Source organism: Tasmannia lanceolata, unplaced genomic scaffold (assembly GCF_043159265.1).
Source record: "Tasmannia lanceolata isolate RefF3 unplaced genomic scaffold, GAP_Taslan_0.1 ptg000020l, whole genome shotgun sequence".
Classification (NCBI taxonomy): domain Eukaryota; kingdom Viridiplantae; phylum Streptophyta; class Magnoliopsida; order Canellales; family Winteraceae; genus Tasmannia; species Tasmannia lanceolata.
Genome location: NW_027518697.1, coordinates 19,670,417 through 19,696,289, shown reverse-complemented (window position 1 = coordinate 19,696,289; position 25,873 = coordinate 19,670,417). Strand labels below are relative to the sequence as shown.

The following is a 25,873-nucleotide window of genomic DNA, read 5'->3' as shown; positions in this document are numbered from 1 at the left end:
ACTAGAGAGGGTGTAATGTATTTTTCCCTTTTATTAAACTATCTGTTCTATTTTACAATAACTTCAAATTACATGCCGTCTTTTCATCATCTTTGCGCATTGCCCGCTCCGGTTGTTCATCTTTGAAATATAAGGAATATTGACTTCTCATAATTTTGAAATTCCACACTAGGCTTATACTAGCGTGCTTGGCCCATGACATGCATGGGTGAAAAAATGGTAGGCCCCACGCTATAAAAACTCGAGGTGCAAGATGGTAGGCCAAACCATATGCATGAGTTTGGCTAGAGATGGTGGGACCCACATGCCGCAACACCAGTGCATATAAAAATAAGATATAAAATGGTGGCCCTACCCTATACATAATTCCAGTGAAGATGTTGGCTCACCCCGATCAAAACAGTCGTAAAATGGTGGGCTCCACCCCTGCTATGCATGGGTATAAATCGGTGGGCCCCACGCCATCAAAATATAAGGTGCAAAATGGTGGGCCCTACCCTATACATAATTTCAGTGGAGATGTTGGCTCACCCCATCAAAACAGTTGTAAAATGGTGGGCTCCATCCCTGGTATGCATGGGTATAAATCGGTGGGCCCCACCCCCATCAAAACATAGGGTGCAAAATGGTGGGCTCCATCCCATAAAAAAATGAGGTGTAAAATGGTGAACCCCTAGCCTATACATGGTTTGGGTGGAGATAGTGGGCCCACCTAATCAAAACTTTGTGCTGTAAAATGATGGGCCGCAACCATATGCACGAGGTGCAAAAAATCCATTCAGAAAAAATTCCAGTAAAAATTTTCCATGGAAAGAAAACGAATGACAAAATATTTCACCCCGATAAAAGATCTCCAGCAGCAGCAGCAGATTATACAAAATAAATAATCAATGACAATATAAAGAGAAATGTGGATGATTTAAGGCAAATATTGCACAACTGCCACCTACATTGCAACCGTAAGCACGCCCGAGCCACTAAGATGGGCAAAATATTTTTGTACATAATAAATACAATGCCGGAGCAATAAAAGGATTATGTACAAGGCTATATACATTTACTTTAGGAGAATGACTGAACTACAGAGGAGGTGGTGACCAAGCCGGAGAGGAGGCCCACAATAACTGCACTGTTGTAAGTGGTGGGCTCGCCCTGCATGGAATTGTTTCGGCTGTCTATATAAGTCTCGTTTAGGAAGGGGCCGCCCACGAGTGCTCCAATAGCAACATTAGGATTGGGTGCAGTTGAATTCAGCCACTTGAATCCATCACAACCAGTGTTTGCGTCTGCGGGAATTGAAGCTCCCCTGTGGTGTACATAAAGTGGGTACTTCTTCCCATATCCCACAAGGTAGCTCATCTCCATTGGATTCTCGCCCAACACGTAATCAGCCTAGAGAGAGTAGCAAGGTTGGAATGGGTCATTGGATGAAGAAGTAAGAACATAGTCACAAATAGCTCTGACATTTTTTAAAATATTGCAATTTTTTGATAAACGATAAAACCCCAATATTTTCCTGACATTTTGAAAAATCATCGAGAAGTCTTCATAGTTTATTTTTATTGTAAAACTATCTAAGTCACAAATATCAATCTTGAAAATTTCTCGGCAAAGGAAAACCTTGGGATATGTGTTTTTTATTTTTTGAGGTTTATATCGAGAAAAAACAATAAGAATAAATTATTTAAAAATATTTGTTTTAAGAAAAATAAAAAATATCGCAATATTTTTCACAGTAAATGATTAAAGGAAAAATTGTTAGAAAAATGCAAAGTTTTCATTATATTGTGAAGTAAGGGTAGAGTTAGAGAAATTGTAAAAGAAGGGTTGTCAGGTACGGTCAGACATTGAAATTGACGAAAATACCCCTCTTTAGTTTTTACTTTTACTTTTTACTTTTAACCCATTAATTTTCACCGTCTCTCACTTCTACCATTCTCTCTTCCCAAACGAGAGTTTCATCTTGCCGGAGAAACTAGCCGTCGACCTCGTCTCGCACGTCGCTCCCGAAGCCCGTTGTACTCGCCGGAAGCACGACACCCATTATTTTTCACCGTTTCTCACTTCTACCATTCTCTCTTCCCAAACGAGGGTTTCATCTCGCCGTCGACCTCGTACGTCGCTCCCGAAGCCCGTTCTACTAGCCGGAAGCACGACCTAGTCGGCGGAAACCACCCCCTCTCGCCAGAAATCAGTTTCATCCCCTATACGAAGGTAATTTTCAAAGATTTCATCTAGGGTTTTGTTTATTTTGGGTTTTTTTCTTGAGGGGTTGGATCTTACACACTTCCAACAATGTCTGTTGCTCTCTGAACCTCTTTTAAATGCCTCTTGACTAGTGTGGGAAACGGATTTGCATTAGTATGTATTTTTTAAGGCTTTGAAATGCTTTCGAAGGGGTTTCATTTGGATGATTTTCGAATTTTTAGGGTTTCAATGGGCTGGAACCATTAATTGTTAGAAACAAAATATTTTGATATAGGGTTTATAGGTTTTCAATGATTGGGCTTTGATTTTTGGTTTGAAAGGGTTTCATTTAGGGCTTTAAATGGTTTCCATGATCTCATTTAGGGTTTCAATGGGTTTGAATGGTTTAGCGTTTGATGTAGGGTTTTTCAATGCTTTAATTTAGGGTTTCAATGGTTTCAGTGGTTTGAATGGGTTAATTTAGGGTTTGGTTTTCAATGGTTTGAATGGTTTCAAAGGTTTCTCTTAGGGTTTCAATAGTTTTATTTAGGGTTTGAAACAGCATTTTGGGATTGAAAGGGTTTCATGTAGGGTTTCATTATTTTCATTTAGGGTTTCAAAGTATTTCAATGGTTTAGGGTTTAATTTAGGGTTTATTTAGGATTTCAATAGTTTTCAACGGTTTCAGTTAGGGTTTTAGTTGGGGTTTCAATTCTTTCATTTAGGGTTTCAATGGTTACAATGGTTTAAGGGATTTCAGTTAGGATTTCAATGGGTTTCAATGGTTTCAAAAGGTTTCATTTAGGTTTTCAATGGTTTCGGCATATTTGATGTTGGATTTCACTCTAGTTCATAGGGTTTCATTTAAGGTTTCAAAAGGTTTCAATGGTTTATGGTTGCATTTATGGTTTCATTTAGTGTTTCATATAGGGTTTTAATGGATTTAATGGTTTGAAGGATTCATTTAGGGTTTCAATGGTTGCATTGGTTTGTTAGGGTTTGAAAGGGTTTCATTTAGGGCTTAGAAAATTGGAACCAGTATTCCATGGAAGTTGGATCCATGGAACCAAATATTAGAAAGTTGGAAGCAGTATTCGATGGATCCTCTATCTAGTAATATTGGTTCCAACTGTGTAATTTAAGGTTCCCTGGATCCTCTAATTAGTAATCTGTTCCAACAGTCTAATATGTGGTTCCAACTGTCGAAATTGTTGTTCCAAAGGGTTTCATTTGACTTGGTATTTCAGCATTTTTCATTTTCGGTGTGAAAGGGTTTCATTCAATGCATTGAAGGCTTTCACTTGGGGTTTCAATGGTTTTGAGTGGTTTCAATGGTATGAATGGATCCTCTCTGCGGTAAATACTAATTCCAATTTCGTAATATGTGATTCCAAATGTTGTTTTAGTGGTTCCGAGGATCCTGTGACAGTGGTTTGAAGTGGTTTGGAGTCTGTAAAGAGTGGTTTTGTTTGAAGTCTGTAAATGTTTTTAAATTCAAGTATCTATATAGTGTTCCATGTGTCTAATAGTAATTAAATGTGGTTTGAAGTGTGTTATACTGCATCGTAGTTTTGTGAATGGAATAATAGTGTGTTTGAAGTTTCTTGTCGTTCAAGTATCTTGCCCTAGTTTCTGCAGAGAAGAAGTGGAAGTGGTTCCCTTTTTCGTATTTGCAACCCCCTAAAGACCTAAGCCAAAACCCCATATAGAGATCATGCCGCGCACGAAGAACGCGAAGAAGACTGGCACTGTGCCTGAAGGCTCTTCCAGCCGCAAACGGAATGGGAAGGCTGTCCGTGAGCCCTCCCCTCCCACACCTCCCTCCAAGGAAGCCGAATATATGGGCGAAGGAGAGGAGGATGTCGAGGTCGGCTCCGTAAAGGCGGCATCCTCCGTCCGTCGTATAGAAAGGAAGGGCATATTGCGAGGTAGGATAATCGTCTTTGAAGATCTTGCCGCCTATGATGTTCGATCCCTTTTTGTGGCCTTTGGATGGGTCAATTTTCTCGAAGTACACTGCGATTCATACCCGACTCTTGTCAAACAATTCTATGCCAATTATAGAGCATGGTTTTAAATTTCGGCCGAAAGGTTTCGTTTCGGCCGAAATATTTCGGTTTCGGTGAAAAACGAAACGAAATTCACAGTGAGTCGGAAAAGTACCAAACTTCGCCGAAACGTTTCGGAAATTTCGGAAATTTCGGTGAAGTACAAAATTTCGGTGAAACGTTTCGGAAATTTCCGAAATTTCGGTGAAATTTTTACAAGATTTCGTCCGAAATTTCGTACCGAAACCGAAACTGAAACCGAGATTTAAAACCTTGTTATAGAGTCGACGAAGATTATAAGTTCTTCCACTCCACAGTCAATAATAAAACCTTTCGCATGACCATGGAGAAGTTTTGTGAAGTCGCCTCTCTTCCCACCACAGGCGACGAAATTTTCTTCTGGCCCGGTACCATGGATGCCTTTGATCGTTATATGGTTGATCCTGTCACTGCTTATGGGGACCTTGGTTGCAGACCCCCACCTAATGACGGGTCAACCAACGTGTCCTACAATTCCCTTAGCCGTAGGTGCAAAGTCCTACACAAGATTCTGATCAGCAATATCACGCCTCGCGGAGGTAATAGTGACATGGTCCGGCCTTTTGAGGCGTTTATTATGTATCGACTTCTAAAGGGCCAGCCCCTTCACCTTGGCTATATCATACTTAGCTTCATGGAGGACACGAGGACAAAGGCCTTAGCTAGTCTACCATTTGGGATGCTTCTGACATGTATCTTCCAACATGAGAAACTGATCCAAGGTAGCGAAGAACGTGTTCGTCCTTCTAATCCAATGAATCGTACAACTATAAAGGCAATGCGACTTGATGAGCAGAGGCCCGCTCCACCACCTCGTCTGCAGGCTCAGCGTGTATCGGCAGAGGAGCTCGTTGCACATCGTCAGTACTTTGACAAGAAGTTTACTGCGCTTTCTCAGCTCCTTGCATCTCATCATGAGGACCATGTCACGACACAGCAGGCTGTGAGCGCCCTACGCACCAAGGTCTACACCCTCCGGCAGGAGTATGGGACGCCATTCACCTCCCTCACTGAGCAGGTTTCTTCACTCAGCGAGTTGGTTCGCCGCCTGCTGCCCCCAGATCATTAGGTTATTGCTGCCGATGAGAGCTGTACATGATCCCTATGCAGTTATTTACTTTTTGGTTTAGTGTTTCTGGCATGTATATGGATGGTATGTTATTATGGTTGTTATGAAGTGATATGTTACTATGGTTGATATTATGGATGGATGGATGGTATGTTATATTTGGGTTTGATATGTTATTATGGACGGATGGATGGATGATATGTTATTATGGTTGTTCTATTTCTCTGTCTTCGATGGATGGTATGTTTTCATGGTTGTTATGAATAGCAATGGTCCTACTAATCCAATGAATGGTACAACTCTAAAGTGAGTTGGGGATATTTGTGAGGCCTTTATGGATAATTTTGATTCTCTTTACCTATGCATGGGACTAACACTGTGTTTCAAGTGGTTGTCGCTGCTTTCTACAGATTGTGTTTAACTTAAGGATACAAAGGTTCTCATTTCCTTCGTTGCGGCTTCGTCATGGTAATTAACTTCTCCATTTCCATTTGCATCTCCTTAAGTTTCTACCTCAACTGTTTCTTAATAGCTTTTTTTGCAGGCCAAATATGTCTTACCTAGATGCTGTCCTTTCCGCTTCCAGGAGTCCTTAAAAACGTTTCGGTTACATGATGCGCATAAGAATTTGATAAATGACACCCCATTCAGAGATTTGCTGCTATACAAGAACCTCGAGGATGTCGAGTTGCGCAAGAGGATTTTGACGACATTGGTGAGAAAGTGGGATCCGAAGCGGAAAGCATTTAGATTGGGGAGCATTGTAGTTCCTTTTCTAGTTAGTGATGTAGCGAAAATATTAGGCTTAACTATGAGAGGGGAGATGGTGCAACTAGATTGGGATAGCATCACAATGGTGGATGGTTGGAGGTTTGGGCTTCCAACAGCCACCTTCGAAGAGGTCGTAAATGTTATTCATGCGGAAATGGATTCAAATGAAGAAGAGTCGATAAAGTCGACAATGAAACATATGATCTTGTTATTCTGCAGTACTGTCTTGTTCGCACAGAGGGATCACAAGGCATGTTCTTGCCTGTTCCCTTATATTGATTTGGGGACTATAGGAGATGTTGCGTGGGCTTATCTCGTTCATGAATTCTTGGTCCTGTCCTTAAATTCACATGCTGCACTTGGTGGGAAGGGGCATCTATTGGGTTGCTCTATCATTTTACAGGTAATTTTCCATTCATGCCTTATAGTTACTTGTTTCTAAATTATAGGAGTGCGTAAATAATGTTGCGTGATTTCAGGTATGGCTATTTGAGCATACCACGATCTGGGTACCTGATTACCCTGATGCTTATCCACGTCTATTTAAGTGGATCGGTGAGGATACCAAGAAGACGAAGCATAGAAAGTTGATTTACCGTGTTGGTGATGGGATGGTAAAACCAACAGAGGTGAGAGATTAATGTTAATTGGTCGTTGTATGTATGTCTTGCGTGTTGTTTTCTTACATTCGTATTTGTAATAAAAAAATATGACATTTATTTCAGGTGGTTCTGATGGTTCAAACTATGGCGAGAGAGGAAGCCCTACTGCTCGCCCAAGTTGAGGACGACGTTGTTGGTGTTGTAGAGGATTCAGTGGGAGATTCGATTGGGGCAATTGTGCCTACAGTGGGGGATGCGATCGGGCCAAATGTGGCATGTAAGGGGAGAGAACGAAGAAGGAGAGGGATGAAAGTAAGAGAGGAACTTCTGAAAGAAGTAGAGGAATCCGCATCTCATAGTTCTTTGTTGGAGAGGATAGTGAAACTTGAACGTGAAGTGAGGGAGCTAAAAAGTCAGTTGAAAGGGACAGATTCATTGAAGAAGAAAGGTGTACAGTTATCGGGTGAGGAGGAGAAGGTAGTGAAGGATAAAAAGAAAGATGCTCGAACAAAGAAGAAGCAAACAAATGAAGATCATCATATTACATAGGCCAGCGGAAATTCAAGGATGCTCTTGCCAAAGTCACCGGGCCTGCAGCGACCAAGGTGGATGCATTGGCAGCGCTACAACCTTGGTAAATTCCTTATAACTTATATTGTGTTGGAAAGACCGTTTCATTTTTTGGAACTCTATCTTGTCCGATTAAATTCATAGATAGGTTGTTTCAGTAGAATGATCTGAGCTAAGGTCCATAGAGGGAGATGACTTTTTACTGGATTTGCAGTGACAAAGTCATTCAAAGTGATGGGTACTACATGTGTAAAGAAGACTTACTTCTACTAAGCGATCGTAGAGGGTGGTTATCATCTCCGGTAAGATTTTATGTTATTTGTTAAATATGGTTCATTGAGTAACGTAAAGAGTGAGCGCACATTTCTTATTAAGTTCCTTCTCGTTGACCAATGGTCTGTTTTGTAGATCGTTAATGTATATACCGACTACTTGAACTTGCGGGACGAATGTTTTCGAAAAGAACAAAAGGGAGCATGCATTTGCCTTACTACCCATCTAGCTGTGAGATTAAAGTGACTTACATTACAAGTAATGATTTCTGTATTTGAAGCTGCCGGCAATTCTAACATTTGTTTTCGTGGTTGCAGCAACTTATAATAACCGATAAATGTGAAAATCCCGAAGCATGTTCCCGATTCGTAAAGCGTCTAGAGAATATCTCACTTAAAGAGCTAAGAAAAGTACTCATTCCAATCAACATAGATTTGGTTCATTGGGTTCTTCCACTCTTGGATATGGGTCAGTGTACCTTCGCTCTTTACGACTCTCTAGTCGCTCGCACGGATCCTAGAAGGGTGCAACCCCTTGTGAGTACTACCCTAAACTTGTTTCGTAAGCCAAATATTAATTTGTGCTGACTACTGGCATAACGTACTAAATTATTGATTGTAGGTTGATTACCTTGTTCAATGGTTCAAAAGGGTGAAAGACATTGATATAAGTACATTCCCCATTGATGAAGTCGTTGTTCGGCCCATACAAAATAACGGGTGATGTAACTTCCAATTACTTGAGTTAGGGAAACCTCCGTAAACGATTAATTCTTATTGTTGCATATTCTTCATGTTTTGCAGCCACGATTGTGGGCTGTTCGTTTTGAAAGAGATGGAATACCTCAGCCGTGACGCTAGTTTGGATTTCACCCAGAAAGATATTACGGCTATGCGAACTTCTCTATTTTCTGAAATGTTAAATGGGGTGTATGGGAAAGTATCCATTTAACTTTTAGGAGGAAGTGATGTTGTAACTTTGTAATGTAGTTGTTGTTTTGCTTCGTAGGCATGATTTGTAATGTAATTGTCGTTTCAGTTATTTTGTGCTTATTTTGTGCTTGATACATAGTGATGCATATCGATGTCTGCAGGTTTAATTTGTGAGTAATGTAATGAAAATGGCTGGAAAATTTATATATAACCAACATTATATAACACATTTTACACAGTATTAACAAGAAGACATTTTGTGGGGAAACAAATGAATTGTTTACCAGGAGTTGGTAATTGAGAAACACCTAAATAGCCTCCTCATTCTGACCTTCTATGCAATAGGCTTAAAATCACAGTCGAATCATATGGTGTACCCCCGAGCCGCCAATTGAATCTTCGGAGTTCCGAAACGGATTTCTGAACTTCTCATTCCGACTCCCGAATGATGCCCATAGGGGAACCCCCGAATATTGACAAGGAAGAACCCAAAACTACTGGGCATCCTTCAGGAGTCCGAATGAATCCCGAATCGGAATTCCGAAGGTTTCATTCGGACTCCCGAATGATCCCCAGGGGGGAACCCAAAACCACAGGACATCCTTCGGGAGTTCGATTGAACCTTCGGAATTCCGATTCGGAAGTCCGAAGATTCATTCGGACTCCCGAAGGATGGCCAGTTGGAACCCAAAACTACTGGGCATCCTTCGGGAGTCCAAATGAATATTCGGACTCCCAAATCGGAATTCCAAAGGATTCATTCGGACTCCCGAATGATCCGCAGGGGGGAACCCAAAACTACTGGACATCCTTCGGGAGTCCGAATGACCCTTCGGACGCCCGATTAGGACGTCCGAAGATTCATTCGGACTCCCGATAGATGGCCAGTTGGAACCCAAAATTGCTGTCCATCCATCGGGAGTCCGAATGACCCTTCGGACGCTCGGGTCGGGAGTCCGAAGGAAGCGTCGGACGCCCGAGTCGGGATTCCGAATCTTACTTCGGACCCCCGATGGACTACCATTAGTTTTCGGTTCCTACTGCCCATCCATCGGGAGTCCGAATGAACCTTCGGAATGCCGAAGCGGGAGTCCGAATCGCCTTTCGGATTCCCGATGATGCCCAGATTGGATGCCAATTCTACTCGCATTAATTCGGGAGTCCGAATTAATCGTCGGACTTCCGGATAAGACTTCCGAAGGTTTTTTCGGACTCCCTAATAAACCCAGATTGGAGACCAACTCTATACACACACACAGAGAGAGAGAGAGAGGTGAAGATAAACATGGCAATAACGAAACAAAAGTGTTCAAACAGTTGTTCCAATATGAACAGGGTGTATCCAATAGCAATTAAAATTGTGGTTCCAAACAAAATTGTTCAACCAGTTGTTCCAAAATTGTGGTTCCAAAAAATGTACAATTCCGGGCAACTAGTGGGTACAACAACGTTTAATTTTTACAATTTTCGTGTGAGTAAGTATCATGTGTAGTAACAAGGTTTCCAAAATCATTGCCACTTTGTACAGAAAAACCAACAACTCCATCCCTAAGTAAAGAAAGGAGGTGCGAAGGACACTCCGGACCTACAAGAGAAAGTTGCTACAATCAATAAAATGATGGGTTTAATATGAAAATCATATCGAGTGCGTAATAATGAAACATACATGTTCTGTGTAGGTGCGGATGGACCGATGGGAGTCATATTTAACTGACGATTTACGATGGGAGGATTTTTACACGTTCTTTTGTTATGTCCAGGTTCCCCACATGATTTGCAGTTATGATGTTGTCCAAATTGCAGCCCTCTCTCTATTCGTACATTTTTGGGTCGTCCGGGCTGTCGTCTTACTCGCGGTGGCAATAGTACTAGTAAATCATAGGATGGCTCGGGCCATTGTGTTCGATCTAAAGTTGGATGAATCACCTCCTCATACGTACTCCGATATGTTGAAGCCAAAAACCAATCCCGGCAGTACTTATATCGGTCAAGCTGATTTAATCTCATAGCTGCTATGGCATGCCCACACGGCAATCCCATCGTTTGGAAAAGACCATACGTACATGTTTTCTTCTCTAAATCCACACTATCCGTATGAGTGGATGAGAGCACTTCATATTCATTCCAACTACACGTGCGGGGTAGAAACTTACTGTCAAACGAACATGATCTGTCCAACCACTTTTCTGCTCTATGAGTTAAATGTGTTTTCCATGTAGCCCCAACTTTCCGTCGAAAGTGGAAGAAGTCTTGTACTTTCCATCTAGTGTGATCGACTAGAGCAGCAATCGGCAACTCCCTTGCGCCCTTCAATACGTTGTTGAAGCACTCTGCTGCATTAGTGGTGAGCACATTCCACCTGGCCCCTTTAAAATGTACATTAGCCCAATTTTCTTTAGGAATCTCAGATATCCATTTCTCTGCTTTTTCATTCTTTGCTTTTATGAGTTCCATCGCCTCCTTATGGTCACTCTCCCTTAAGGCATATGCCGCTCTCGAAAATAGTTTACAAAGTTTTTGACTCTTAAAGGTCTTCAACAGATTAGCATTGAGGTGACGAATACAGTAGCTATGGTATGATCCCGGTAATGCTTCAGCAACAGCTCTAACCAGACCCTTCATCCGATCGGAGGAAATCGTAAATTCATTGTTGTTTTTGTCTACTGGCATCACCCTCTGGGGGAGTAAAAGAAGAAACCATAGCCAACTGTCAAAGTTCTCGTTCTCAACCACAGCAAAAGCTAACGGAAATAATCCACCATCACCATCTAGAGTTGTCGCAGCCAATAAGATTCCTTTATATTTCCCTCGCAAATGTGTCCCATCAATTAGTATCAGGAGTCTAACTGTTGGACTGAACGCACAGATGCTGGGGCCGAATGACCAAAATAAACGACCAAATGTGTCATCTCCACTACCCCATAGCTGCCGGGTTCGGTATACACGTATAATGGTGCCAGGATTACATCTCTCCATCTCCTGAGCATATGCAGGAAGGATGCGGTAAGAAGCCTCTGCATTTCCACACATAATTTCGTGTATAATGACCTTCGCATTGAAAGCCTTCGTATAGCTTAAGGTTATACTCCACTTATCCTTGACGTATGCTCTTATCAAACTAGGTGTCATGTCTCCTGGACGGGGAAATAACCCTAGGCAGGTTTCAGCTGCCCAAGATGCTGTGACAAGGGGATGATCATTACCAGTCCTCGTACTTGAGCATGTATGCTCTGGCACAAACCTGTTCACCCTAACACAATCCAGGTAATTTGTCCCACTGATTCTGAAAGGACAACTTCCATTCTTGCATCTAACAGCATACTTTGTAGGTTTTGAGTCTACTGGGACGAATACAAAACGCCTATCAATTGCATACTCTCTAACTTTGTTCTTAAATACTTTTAAATTCGGGAATATTCCCCCCACCTTCAACTCCTCAAGTCCTATTCTCCCCACATTTAATTCATCCACAACCATTTCATCTACTTTCATCGGCTCCCTTGTATACGTATTACCGAACGGGTCGCCGATAATGTTATGTACACCATCCTGGTCTCTGATAATGTTATGTACACTATCCTGATCATCTACACCATCCTGCTCTACACCTTGGCTGTTATCGTCCTCATCAAAGTCCTCATTACCATCCTCGCAAATGGCATCATTAACATGCATATCACTATGAAAATTCCTACTGAACCGTGCATCGTGCCTGTATGGTAAGGACTAGGTTAGAATGAAATTCAATGAGACAAAAATATAACCTCCCAACTAAATATAATTTCTATAATTTATTACATGAAAGTGGTCTTATGTTCAGTTGTATCTTCCTCTGTCTCATTAAAAATTGGATCCTCATAATCTTCATCCAACTGTACTGAATATCTGCCAACTCGATCAACATTAGACTAACAATAATGGAATGATAAATCCATCAATGGAATCACAATTTCATACACGGATAGTACCTATCTTAGTTATAAATTCCGTTCCGGTCGCCGTTCCGTTTTGGCTACTGGAACGGAACGTTCCAGTGTTCCGGCCGTTTCGTTCAGCGTTCCGGTCGAAACTTTCCGTTCCGGTTGAAAAAAATAGTTAACAATATGAAAAAAATCCTAAAAAATTAGAAATTGTTAGAAAAATATAAGAAACACTTAAATGAACTAAAAGACATATTTATTACTTAAAAACCAAAGTTTAATAACAAAAAGACGAAAAATGCCCTCCTAACAACTACAAAACGGTCACAAAATGAGGGCAAATGTGTAAAATACACTCCCCAACAGCCATAAATGAATTTATGTAATTTTTTGGATTTTATTTTTTATTTTTTTTGAATTTTTTTGGAAAAAGACGAAAAATGCCCTCCCAACAACTATAAAACGGTCATAAAACGAGGGCAAATCTGTAAAATACACTCCCCAACGGCCTTAATGGCATTTTTGTAATTTTTTTGAATTTTTTTTATTTATTTTGAATTTTTCCGTATTTCCGGCCGGAACAGTGAATTCTGGCCATTCCGACCGGAATGGACCGGAATTCCGGCCGGAACGGAAAATATGCCCATTCCGGTCCGTTCCGGCCGGAACGGAACGGAATTTATATCTATGGTACCTATTGTTGGTATGTCCTTCGCCATGTCGTATTCATTTGCTGGGAGCTTCAGCTGGAATAGGTGTTGCTGACACTGCACGAACGGAATTATTTTTGGGACTCAAAGCAGGTTCGATTGGAGTAGAAGCTTCATAATGTTCATTTATATTGGGTGCAGATATAATTTCTCCAACTCTGTACTCTTTAGTTATGTACAGGCTGATAGAATTAAAGAGTGTATTCTCAAAAACCATCATCACCATACCTAGCTCATCATCATTTCGAATGTCGTATAACACGATTTGATATGGATCCATGACATATCGACCAGACATATCGACATTTTATAGATAATGACACGCTGATTCCTGTGGTCCCAATCCTTTGGTGAATTAGAGACTGAAATTCCAAAAATTTTATATGGCGATTCACAGTTAAACACATTTTTGTCCCGCCAATATATTGGAATGATACTTCATCCTTCAAGTACCCATCAACGTGTAACATAAAAGAAGCCCTTTTTCCACCATTTTTGCACACCCTATTTCGATAAGAACCATTATTAGTACACTTATGATCACTTTTGGACCAACACATAACTATTACACTTTTGGAACCACATTTTATAAGTCGAAACCACTACGGAACCACATTTTCTACCGCGGAACCATTACGGAACCACATTTAATAGCTCGAAACCATTAGGGAACCACAATTTTCTCCCCGGAACCACAATTTCCACCCCGAACTACTACGGAACCACATTTTCAACACCGCACCATTAGGGAACCACATTTGATATCTCAAAACCGCTACGGAACCACATTTTTTATCCCGGAACCACTAGGGAACCACATTTAAGAAGTCCAAACCACTACGGAACCACATTTTCTACCAACGAACCATTAGGGAACCACATTTTATATCTCGGAACCATTAGGGAACAACAATTTTGACATCGGAACCACTAGGGAACCACATTTTCTACCACGGAACCACTACGGAATAAAATTTTATACTCCAGAACCATTAGGGAACCACATTTTATACATCGGAACCACTACGGAACCACATTCTATACACCGGAACCACTCGGGAACAACATTCTATACCACGGAACCACTATGGAACCACATTTTATACCCCAGAACCACTAGGGAACCACATTTTATACCTCAGAAGCACTAGGGAACCATATTTTCTAGCCCGGAACCACTAGGGAACAATATACTCCGGAACAATTAGGGAACCACATTTTATACCTCGGAACCACTACGGAACCACATTCTATACACCGGAACCACTCGGGAACAACATTCTATACCTCGGAACCACTAGGAAACCACATTTTATACTCCGGAACCACTAGGGAACCACATTTTATACCTCGGAACCACTAGGGAACCATATTTTCTACCCCAGAACCACTACGGAACCACATTTTATAAGTCGAAACCACTAGGGAAACACATTTTATACCCCGGAACCACTACGGAACCACATTTTATACCCCAGAACCACTAGGGAACCACATTTTATACCTCGGAACCACTACGGAACCATATTTTTTAGCCCGGAACCACTAGGGAACCACATTTTATAAGCCGAAACCACTACGGAACCACATTTTCTACCGCGGAACCATTATGGAACCACATTTTATAGCTCGAAACCATTAGGGAACCACATTTTTCACCCCGGAACCTCTAGGGAACCACATTTTCTGCCACGGAACCACTAGGGAACCACATTTTATACCCCAGAACCACTAGGGAACCACATTTTATACCTCGGAACCACTAGGGAACCATATTTTCTAGCCCAGAACCACTAGGGAACCACATTTTATAAGCAGAAACCACTACGGAACTACATTTTCTACCGCGGAACCATTACGAAACCACATTTTATAGCTCGAAACCATTAGGGAACCACATTTTTCACCCCGGAACCACTAGGGAACCACATTTTCTGCCACAGAACCACTAGGGAACCACATTTTATACCTCGGAACCACTATCGAACCACATTTTATACCCCGGAACCACTAAGGAACCACATTTTATACCTCGGAACCACTAGGGAACCACCTTTTATAGCCCGGAACCACTAGGGAACCACATTTTCTACCCTGGAACCACTACGGAACCACATTTTCTACATTATATACCCCGGAACCACTAGGGAACCACATTTTATACCTCAGAACCACTACGGAACCACATTTTCTACCCCGGAACCACTACGGAACCACCATTTATACCTCGGAACCACTAGGGAACCACATTTTATAGCCCGGAACCACTAGGGAACCACATTTTCTACCCTGGAACCACTACGGAACCATATTTTCTACAGTTTATACCCCGGAACCACTAGGGAACCACATTTTATACCTCAGAACCACTACGGAACCACATTTTCTACCCCGGAACCACTAGGGAACCACATTTTATACTCTGGAACCACTACGGAACAACATTTTATACCCCTGAATCAGTAAGGAACCACATTTTATACCCCAGAACCACTAGGGAACCACATTTTATACCTCAGAACCACTACGGAACCACATTTTATACCCCGGAACCACTACGGAACTACATGTTCAGCGGTAAAAAATGTCTTCGAACCACTAAATTGTGTTTCCAAGGCCTAAGTAATGGTTCCAATAGGTTTTAAACACCAATGATACGTCTATGATGACTTTTAAAACTACTAAAATACTGTAATAATATACCAAACACTAGTTCGACTCTTGGAACTACAATTTTGAGTCTTGGAACCACTATGTAACCTCTCGAAACCACTAAATTGTGGTTCCAATGCCTACGTAATGGTTCCAATATGTTCCAAACACTAATGATACAGTCATGATCCCTTTCTCAACCAATAAAGTAGTATTACAATATACCAACCACTTGAGAACCATAATTTACAGTAATGAAACCACTATTTAACCTCCGAGGAACCACTAAATTGTGGTTCCGAAGCCTAACTATTGGTTCCAAGAGTCCATGTATACATACGAATCCAATCAGGCTTCTCTCTATACACAGAGACAGAGAGAGAGAGAGAGAGTTAAAGAGAGAGAGAGAGAGGTCAAGATAAACATGGTAATATCCAAACAAATAGGCTGCTAGACCATGAAAACATGAAAACAACGCACAAATAACTTGAAAAACATGAAAACCCAAGAAATCATGAAAACATGAAAAGAATATGTAAACCCTATTCAAGTAGAGGAGAATGGCCATACTTGGAGCTATGTTTATCAACCAAGAAGAAACAAGTAATGGTGTTTTTTTTCCAAAAGACTATGGCTGTTATTCACGTTGGATGAGCTACCAAGGTATCCAACAATGGTTGTTTTTCACGTTGGAAGTTGGTTGGGGAAGAAGAAAGAAAAAGAGAAGGTGGTAGGTGAAATAGCATAGGGAAACGAGCTTCTAAAATTGGTGGGAAAAACCAAGGGGTATATTTGTCCTAAAGGCCTATTTTCGTACCCTGACAGCCCCTTTTTTATAATTTTGAAATGACTACCCTTACTTCACAATATAATGAAAACTTTGCATTTTTCTAACAATTTTCCCATGATTAAAATGAAAATAAAGGTATATTTTTAAAATCTCGGGATTATTTCAAGATTTTGTCATCTTATCTAAATGTCGCAATAAAATTGCGATATTCTGAAATTTTCGGAGATATTTGTGACATAAAAAATATCACAAAAATAACGCAATAAATTCACAATATTATTTGTTGCCCTAATTTTGTTTTAAAATTTTAAATTTTTATGTGTTATATATTTTACTTTTCCAGTTTTTTCCAAATAAAACCCAAAAATAACAAAAAAATAATTTAAACGTCCCGAGATAAACCCTTCCTGAGAAATTCCCGAGACAAATACTTGTGACTACAATTAAGAAGATATTGGAAATATGGTGTGTTTAACCTGTAGAACTATTTTAAGATCTAAAGAATGAGAAGAGAGGATAAAAATTGGGCAATGTCCATGGTGCATTGAGGATGGACCTGTGATATGGCGAACTTGCGAAGATCTGCAGGTGTATAGGAATTTCCATTGCAAGACAGGGTTGGCGTCTGGGACGAGAGCATGTAATCGCTGAAAAGTAAAGCAAGGAATGCAGAAGCTACAGGGTGCTGCAGGGAATTCCACTGACTTATCCATATTAGGCCACCTGCATTTCAATTGGCAATCGTGAGAAAGGTTGACAGCTGAGAAAATATAAGATATTGAAACTGCAAAGTTACGATTTAGGACATTTTATACACTATAAAACTGCTAGAAACTCACCTTCAAGGTTTCCATTTAGGACATTTTGTATACTATAAAACTACTAGAAACACACCTTTTATCTTTACAGGCCACTGAGGCCAGGCCCAGTTCATTTAGATACACAGAATGGAACTGATTTTTCTGACTAAATCAAGAGAAAAAAACATTCTATTTCTCTATGTAGCAAAACTGTAGGAGAGTTGTGATCTGTTATGAAATTCAAAAGAAATTTCCGAAAAATTCTTGAAGCACTTTAATTATAACATGCTAAATGATCATCATAGCAAGCAGACCATCATAGCAAGCAGACAATAAATTGCTGACTTGCGTAGAACTTTTGATCATACTAGGACTATATCTGATATAATTAAGAAGCATTTCAGGCAACTAATTTGCCAAAGAAATTTCCATGATTTTAGTTGAGCAAACGAAGCAGGAGAAGACACTAGTCATTATATACAAGGAGACAATGTGAGTAGAAAGAAGACAAAGCCCAACCCTTTTTTTTTTTTGAATGGTAGACAAAGCCCAAAAGTAGTTAAAAGAAATCAAGAAATGTGCATTCTTTTAATAAAAGAAGATAAATACAGAAAAAAAGGGCTAAGGAAAGCATGTCCAATACAAAGAAACAAAGAACCAAAAAAGATCAGAAAAGGGGTATCTCGTGCCACACAAACAAATTTGAGCAAGATACCCTCGAATTGGCTAAAAGATCTACCCGGCTATTTCCTTCGCGATCAAGAAATGTGCATTCACGAATAAATATGCATACTAAGCGCGCGCGCACAAAGATACTTAGGGAAACCAAGAATGTGCATGCAGGCAAAACATATAAATTTAAATAATTGCAAGTGAAATTACCATCCGTTCTACTGGTTGTTGCTGTTGGAGAATCTGGCAGGAGACCACACACCACAGCCTTGGCCGTTATTGCATACCTCTGGAGTGCAACATTCTCTGCATTTGATGTCTTCTTTGAGCCAAAGAAGTATAATCTGGATAAGAGAACCTGCTCAAAGATAGCAAACTAACTATTAAGAATGGTCAACTCTCAAAGTTCCTTGTAATTTTGCAAGTCTCAACAAAAAAAGAAAAGCAAAAGGGCACATTGATACTCAGACGGATGTGAAAATGCATTCATCCATGGATATCTCAAGGAATAAGTGCATATGGAACAAGCAGAAGAATTTGAGGAGTCAAACAATGGTGCATATGTGTGTGGGGTTAAGAAAACCTTTATAGGTTAAAGCAAGCACCCAGAGCTTGGTTTAATAGGCTAAATCAAGAGATTCAAATCAAAGGATATATTCAAATCAAAGGATATATGTGACACTTTACTATTTTACTGACACACTCAATTGGCTATGATTCTCATCCTAGTTTACATTGATAGTATCTATCATTAATGGAAGCAGTAGTGCAGAAATTGATAGGTTGAAAAGTGAAATAGAAGAAAATTCGACGGAGCCTTGGAAGAATTTCACTACTTTCTTGATATTGAATTGCGTAGGGCAAAGAAAGGAAGGATTCAAACTCGGAAAAAGTATGTTATGGATCTTCTTAGAATTCAAATCTCGAATTGCAAGCCTATTGCAAGACACACAGACTATAATTAGAAGTTTAAAATTATAGATGGTGAAAAGGTGGCAGATCCTTAAATTTATAGGAGAATGGTTGGTGCACTTCAGTACCTGACATTTATAAGCCAAGACATCTATGTAGTGAATCAAGTGTGTCAGTTTATGCATAATCTGAACCACAAACATTTGGAAGGTGCAATAAGAATTATTAGGTATCTAAAGAGAACTTTGGCTTGTGGTTTGTTATATAGTCTTGTTCAGAAGAAAGAAGTAAACTTAGTTAGATTTTCATACATTAATTGGCCATGTTATCCTGACACTAGGAGATCAGTTACAGGGTACTATGTCATAGTGAAAGATTGCTTGATTTCATAGAGTAGCAAGAAGCAACATGTTGTTGAAAGATCTAGTGCAGAAACGAATTATAAAGCCATGGCTTCAACTAGTGCAAAGGTGAATTGGTTAAGGCAATTGCCTGAAGAGATAAGAATGCTAATTGGGCATGTTATCCTGACACTAGGAATCAGTTACAGGGTACTACGTCATAGTGAAAGATTGCTTGATTTCATAGAGTAGCAAGAAGCAACACGTTGGTGAAAGATACAGTCCAGACGTGAATTATAAAGCCATGGCTTCAACTAGTGCAAAGGTGATTTGGTTAAGGCAACTGCCTCAAGAGATAAGAATGCTTTAAAAGGGACATTCAAAACCATACTGTATCAATGAAAGTGCAATCAGGCGATCAAAAAATATAATGTTTCATGCCAAAAACATAACACACAGATTGATTTCTATTTAGTCAAAGAGTGGAAAGTGGTGTGAAAGCTCCTATTTTAGTCCCAAGCAAAGACCAAGCAGCAAACATATTTACTAAAGGCCTCACAAGTGAGCATCATTTGCATTTATATGACAAATGGCACATATTCAGATACGTAGTTTAGCTTGAGAGAGAGCTTTGAATCTAAATAACAAGTGGCATGGTTTCAATGTAGTCCATACATACTTACGTGATGGTGTATTTCATCGGTAGTGGCAGTCCTATAATTAACTTTATGTCAGTATATAAGTTAGTGATTAGGGCCGTAATCTTATTATGAAAGCACAATAAAAACCTCCCTCTTTATGTCAGTATATAAGTTAGTGATTAGGGCCGTAATCTTATTATGAAAGCACAATCTCGAGCGCGAGCGCATCGAAGAGTTCTTACAATAAGATAACAAAAAAGTAAAAAGATATCCATTAATGAATACTTGGTATATGCGTGCAGTGCTTTACAAGCACTTCACAATGTTTCTTATACACTTTAAAAGCACTTCATACATGCATTAGAGTTATGTTTTCTTTTCGTTTTGGATGTGTTTCCTATATGCATTTTAAATGTCCCACGTGCGCTCCAGGTGCATTCTCCTAGCATTTCTATGTGTTCCCCTCACCACTTTCCTATTGTTTCCAAATGCTTCTAACACGCTTCCCAATAAATCACAGTGTTTCTAACGTGATTTCTTATCACTTCCCGGCTCTCGTTTCCCCTTTTCTCCCCGCATTTCCTTGTTGTAATTAAATGATACAGCTTATGGTATATAAATATTAAAGATAGTCAAAATTGAAAGCATGACCTGTATGTCAGGGTACAAAGAGCCTTGCGGGATGGGCTTTTTACTTATTAGTTCTGACAACTGAAAGACCATATATAATTACAAAACATAAATGAATAGTACATTAGGAAAGGGGGAAAATTGCACATTTAAGTAACTCATTCATACCTGGGCTCCTGCAAGCTTGTTATCCCAACTAAACCATGATGGAATTCCCCACTCAGCAAATGCCTTTCCATTTTTTTCAGTGACATAGCTGAGGTATGACTGGTCCCCAGTTGCATGGTAGAGCCAGGCAGCTGCCCATAGGAGCTCATCTGTATATCCGGTAGAGTTATAGTACAGTTGGACTTGGGGAATGCTGATACTGTAAGAGCCTCTATAGATATCAGCAAACGAAAATAGTTGTTGTGAATGCTGAAGAAGTAAATCCGAGTATGTGGAGTTGATGGTCTTGAACACCAAAGAAGCTGATGCCAGAGCCGCTGCAGTTTCTGCTGCAACCTCTGTTCCCGGAGAAGATGAGTTCACCTGTGTTAGAGGCCTCTCCTCAGCCATGGTTTCAGGCCTTTCCCAACATTTGTGGTCGATATCAGGGTCGCCCACCTGCAAATAGAGCAACCCACTTCAATAATGTCGCACACAGAGGATATCTGAAGAAAAATCATCGAATTTGAAACAAACCAAAAGGGAAAAGGCACAAAATGGATGGAACATGTGATCATGTTGTATAAAATTTTAAAAGAAAAAAGGTAAATCCAAACAAAAAAATGACCAAGGAAAAAAAAAGAAAAGGGGAAAATAGTAAATGGAAAAGATTCTTTTCAAGTTGTTTCCTTATAGTGTTGACAATATCTAATAAATTAACACCAAAAAGAAAAGTGAAGAGGAATTTTGAAGCTAAGCAACCCCAAATTGTACGCATTCACATTCCCACCCCATTCTGCAGCAAGGATTGTCTTCGACATTGGTTGTAATTCATTGAAACAAATACTCAATTTTCCTTCACAGTGATAAAAGATAGCGTGTGATCTTGAGTGAACATTTTCATGTATAAATTTTGAAAGCCAAAATTTTTTGCTTAAATAAAATTTTCAATCATTTAAAGATAGAAAATGATAATAACTCAAAAACAAATGTGGTTATCATCAATTGAATTGCAAAAATTCCTGATAATCCAAGAAAGGATGATAACCTCCACCTGATTATGTTGTTGCTACACTTACAACTCTTGTTCAGCAATCTAAACAGGAATTCAATTAAACAGTACCAATGACTTCTTTTCTTTTCTTTTTTGAAAGGTAGTAGTACCAATGACTTAATAATGCTTGTGAAAATGATAGAAAACAATAACAGCTATAATAGCTGAAATAGACTGCCAACAAGCAGTAACAAAAATTCAAACGTACAACATATAAACCAGTGTTTAAAAACTCCTTGACTCGGCAAGGAACTCGCCCGAGTCGACTCTTTTTTACCTCGGCCGCATTCCGCGTTTCACCACATCCGCGTTCCGCGTTTTGCCTTATAGAGTCAATAAACTCCTTTGACTCTCCCGAGTTATGACCTTGTCAACCGTGTTAACCGCATTCTTGGCCGCGTCCGCGCCGAGTCAACAAGGATTTTTCTTGGCCGCGTTCCGCGTCAAATCCGCGTTTTTAAACACTGATATAAACAACTCCCATACGAAATAGAAGCTGTTCTGGTTTTGTTTTTTTTCCCTTCTCCACTAAACTCAGTCCATGCTGACAACGATGTACCTTGGACAAGAGAGGAGAAGAATGGTACTCAACAATAAACTTCGTAGGATTTTCTGTAGTATGCATATCCTTATATATTGAGAGAAAAAGAGAAATGACATGCAAGAGATTTTGTAAGGTTTTCCACATTTACTAGAAGTGTCAGATATGGCTAGATAGCCTACTATCAAGCATCTAAATACGGAGAGAAAACATACCTCAGTTCAGCAATGCATTGCAGGGAGCATAGAATTATTTGCAGTCTAAGAAAAACATAATCATTAAACTGCCGCCATCAGATTAGTTGGTATGAGTTACCTGAATATACAGCACATTATCGGAGGGATGAGCATTTATCAGATAATCCGTGATCCATTTAAGCGAGTCTAGAGCAGGTTTCAGATTCATTGCTGCCTTCATCTGATCTCCATATTCAAGAATGCTCCATGACAAAACTGTTGCTGTGAAAGCCAGTGGCAAACCAAACTTGACGTGGTCTCCCGCATCATACATTCCTTTAGAAAGATCCAAGTTTCTTTCACTTCCATCATCTAGAGCCGAATCACTTCTCCAAGATAGTTTGTTACCAACCAATTTCCCCGCTGAAGAAAACAAAACAAAAGAAGCATTCACTTCAGTTAAGACCTTGTGGGGGCAATAAAAAATGAAAAGGGAAGACATTAACAATTTGACGATCTTCTATTATTAACTGTAGGCCAAGAGGGATTGATATCAGATACTATATGAAAAATAAGAAAAATCTACCATAGTTAGAAAAAAGGCAAAGATCATGTGCATTCACATTTCGAGCAATCAATTGAGAAACGTATAGAGAAGATCTATATAACAAAAAAACAAAAATGCAGATAATTAAATAACACCATCTCCAATGGCTTAAGCTTTTGGAGCAATTTGGTACTTTCACATGGTATCAGAGCAAAGGTCATGGGTTCAAAACTCCTTGGTATTAAAAATCCAAATGTAATGGACAACCCAAAAGAGGGGCCACACGAATTGTTTTAAATTTCGGCCGAAATCCAAAGTTATTCGGTTGGGTCAGAAATCATATACATTTTGGTTTCGGTTCAATTTCAGGCCGAAATTAGGTCATTTTGACCGAAATTGTAATAATTTCATCCAAAATGGCTGAAATTTGCAAAAAAAAAATCGAAACCGAAATTTAAATCTATGGGCACACGTGAGGGGGAGTGTTAAAGTGTAAAAGATTAAATAATACCATCTCCAGCGGCTTAAGCTTTTGGAGTAATTGGTAGTTTCACATAGAGAAGACCTAAAAAAACTAAAATGCAGATAATTTTAGCCACGTTTCAAGTACGAGCTCCGAATCAATTGAGAAAGGTATAGAAAAGACCTATACAACAACAAAAAACCTGAAATGCAGATAATTTTAGCCATTTCTCTAGTACTAGTTCTCGAATCAATTGATAAAGGTATAGAGAATATCTATACAACAACAACTAAAATGCGGATAATTCTAAACATGTTTCAAGTACTAGTTCTTGACAAAGAAAAGATAATTTTTTATGAACAAACAGAAATCATAGACTCACTCCAAAAGAAGATAAATACATACAGATATAAAATGCAGAAAAATTTTAACAAAATATCAAACGTAAGGGATACGGAATCAAAGTACATTTCTGTACATCAAAGAACTGAAGAGCGAGATTCAGAGCATCGCCATATTTCTTCTCGATGGCACCTGGTGGTCCAGGAACAGGAGCCGCCGCAGAATGATGAGATTTACTCCGAACAGTGATCACCGCGGCCATTAGAACGAGCGCTGCCATCCCTAAAACAAGAATCCACGAGATCCAGCCATTGGACTGCTTCTTAACCGCTTCCATTCTATCAAATAAATGGTTTTTCGGTAATTTCTAGAAAAAATGCCAACAAAATGAGGAGATCTCTACATTCTAGGGGTTCGATCCATGCCAAATTGAAGCAAATGAAGAGATTTCTCAAATTAAACAAGTGATTTTTGCATTCTAGGGAATTGATCTATTCTAAATTGAAGCAATTGAAGAGATTTCTCAAATTAAACTAGAGATTTCTGCATCCTAGAGCTTCGATCCATGCCAAATTGAAGCAGTTGAAGAGATTTCTCTAATTAAACAAGTGATTCTTGCATTCTAGTGCTTCGATCTATTCCAAAATGAAGCAAATGAAGAGATTTCTCAAATTAAACTAGAGATTTCCACAATCTAGAGCTTCGATCCATGCCTAATTGAAGCAATTGAAGATATTTCTCAGATTAAACAAGAGATCTCTGCATTCTAGGGCTTCAGTCCATGCCAAATTGAAGCAATAGAAGAGATTTCTCAAATTAAACAAGATATTTATACAGCTTAAGATCTCTCTAAATCCGCACGCATTCAGCAAAACTTAACAGAAATGGAGTTTCCAGAAGCTAAATCGGAGTGTTTTCTGCCGATTTCTAGGGTTTCGATCTCTTTTCTATTTTTCTAGGGTTTCCAGAGCTCCTACACTACTGGCATTGCAAATGTAAAGAAATTTCTAGGGTTTCTTAAACCCTAATGAGGAGAGAGATCTGTGCTCTATACAGGACCGAGCGAGACGCTTTTCGACTAATGGACAAAGGAAGAATATTAAAGGTACGAATCCGAGAGCAGGGAGATTTGCGATTCCATTTCACTTGTCTTTCGTTACTGAAATTATAATGATACCCTTATGTTTTTGAAAATTTCGGAAAGAGACTGGGCGAAATTATAATAATACACTTGTATTTTTTGAAAACTGTGCCGTTATAAAATGAGGTGTAATGGATGAAAAAGGAGTGGCTATATCATTTTCCATAGGCATAGGTCGCCCCACTTTGAGATGTCTTCTTACATGTGGGAGTCGTTGGACCCATCGTACAGTGGGGCCATGATCCAGTGGGTCCATAAAATCACCCATCACCCTGCAAATGCCACTACAAACAAGTTTTTAGGTGACTCCGTTTCTTTCTATGTAAAATGGGGGTAAAACAGATTTTACGCCAATTTTTACACTTAAAAATGAGCATCAAGTTTGTTTTAAGTTAGTAGAAAGGAACGGAGTAAGAACATTTGGAGATATTCAAAGAAAGCCCATAATCAAAGATCAGGATTATTGAATTAAAAGAATTAGCAGATACTTTAGCTGTTTTCTTTTTGTTTTTTGTGTTATCACTGCATATGAGAGCGACATGATGCTGTATTATGAGATATATTTTGGGAGATGATATTTTCACCCCTGCAGTACGCATTCGCCCCCTTATAACATGAATAGTGGGCAACTTCAATGCAATGCTTTTTGACGTCAAATCATGCTAAAAAGGGGGCGAATGAGTACTGCAGGGAGGGGGGTGAAAATATCTTCGCTGATTTTTTAAGATAAACTATTTTGTTAGGTTTGGCTTCTTCTCGGTCTTGGCAATAGATCATTACTAATTTCAATTGTCGTTGGCTTCTTCTCGGTCTCGATTCTAATGTCAAAGAGGTGGACATTTATGTTAAATCAATCTGATTTGATCAAATCATTATAGTGGAGGGACAACTAGGGGTGGACAT

The 25,873-nt window shown here is 39.6% G+C and overlaps 1 protein-coding gene across 1 annotated transcript; it reads right to left on the bottom strand.

Annotated features, from left to right (window-relative positions):
- Nucleotides 1–852: 852 nt before the first annotated feature.
- Nucleotides 853–24,943, bottom strand: LOC143855073 (endoglucanase 24-like). Its single transcript, XM_077365236.1, has 6 exons — nt 23,956–24,943; nt 22,617–22,900; nt 20,728–21,165; nt 18,246–18,393; nt 17,120–17,286; nt 853–1,392 (listed from the first exon to the last, which is right to left on the bottom strand). The coding sequence occupies exons 1-6, from the start codon at nt 24,164–24,166 to the stop codon at nt 1,063–1,065; spliced, it is 1,578 nt and encodes a 525-aa protein (XP_077221351.1). The 5' UTR covers nt 24,167–24,943; the 3' UTR covers nt 853–1,062.
- Between the last annotated feature and the right edge of the window lie 930 nt (nt 24,944–25,873).

Coding starts and splice junctions, on each gene's coding strand:
- LOC143855073 (XM_077365236.1), bottom strand. CDS start 24,166: ATGGAAGCGGTTAAGAAGCAGTCCAATGGCTGGATCTCGTGGATTCTT. Junction 22,901..23,955: donor GTTCTTTGATGTACAGAAAT/GTACTTTGATTC, acceptor TGTTTTCTTCAG/CGGGGAAATTGGTTGGTAAC. Junction 18,394..20,727: donor ACAAGCTTGCAGGAGCCCAG/GTATGAATGAGT, acceptor ATCTTTGAGCAG/GTTCTCTTATCCAGATTATA.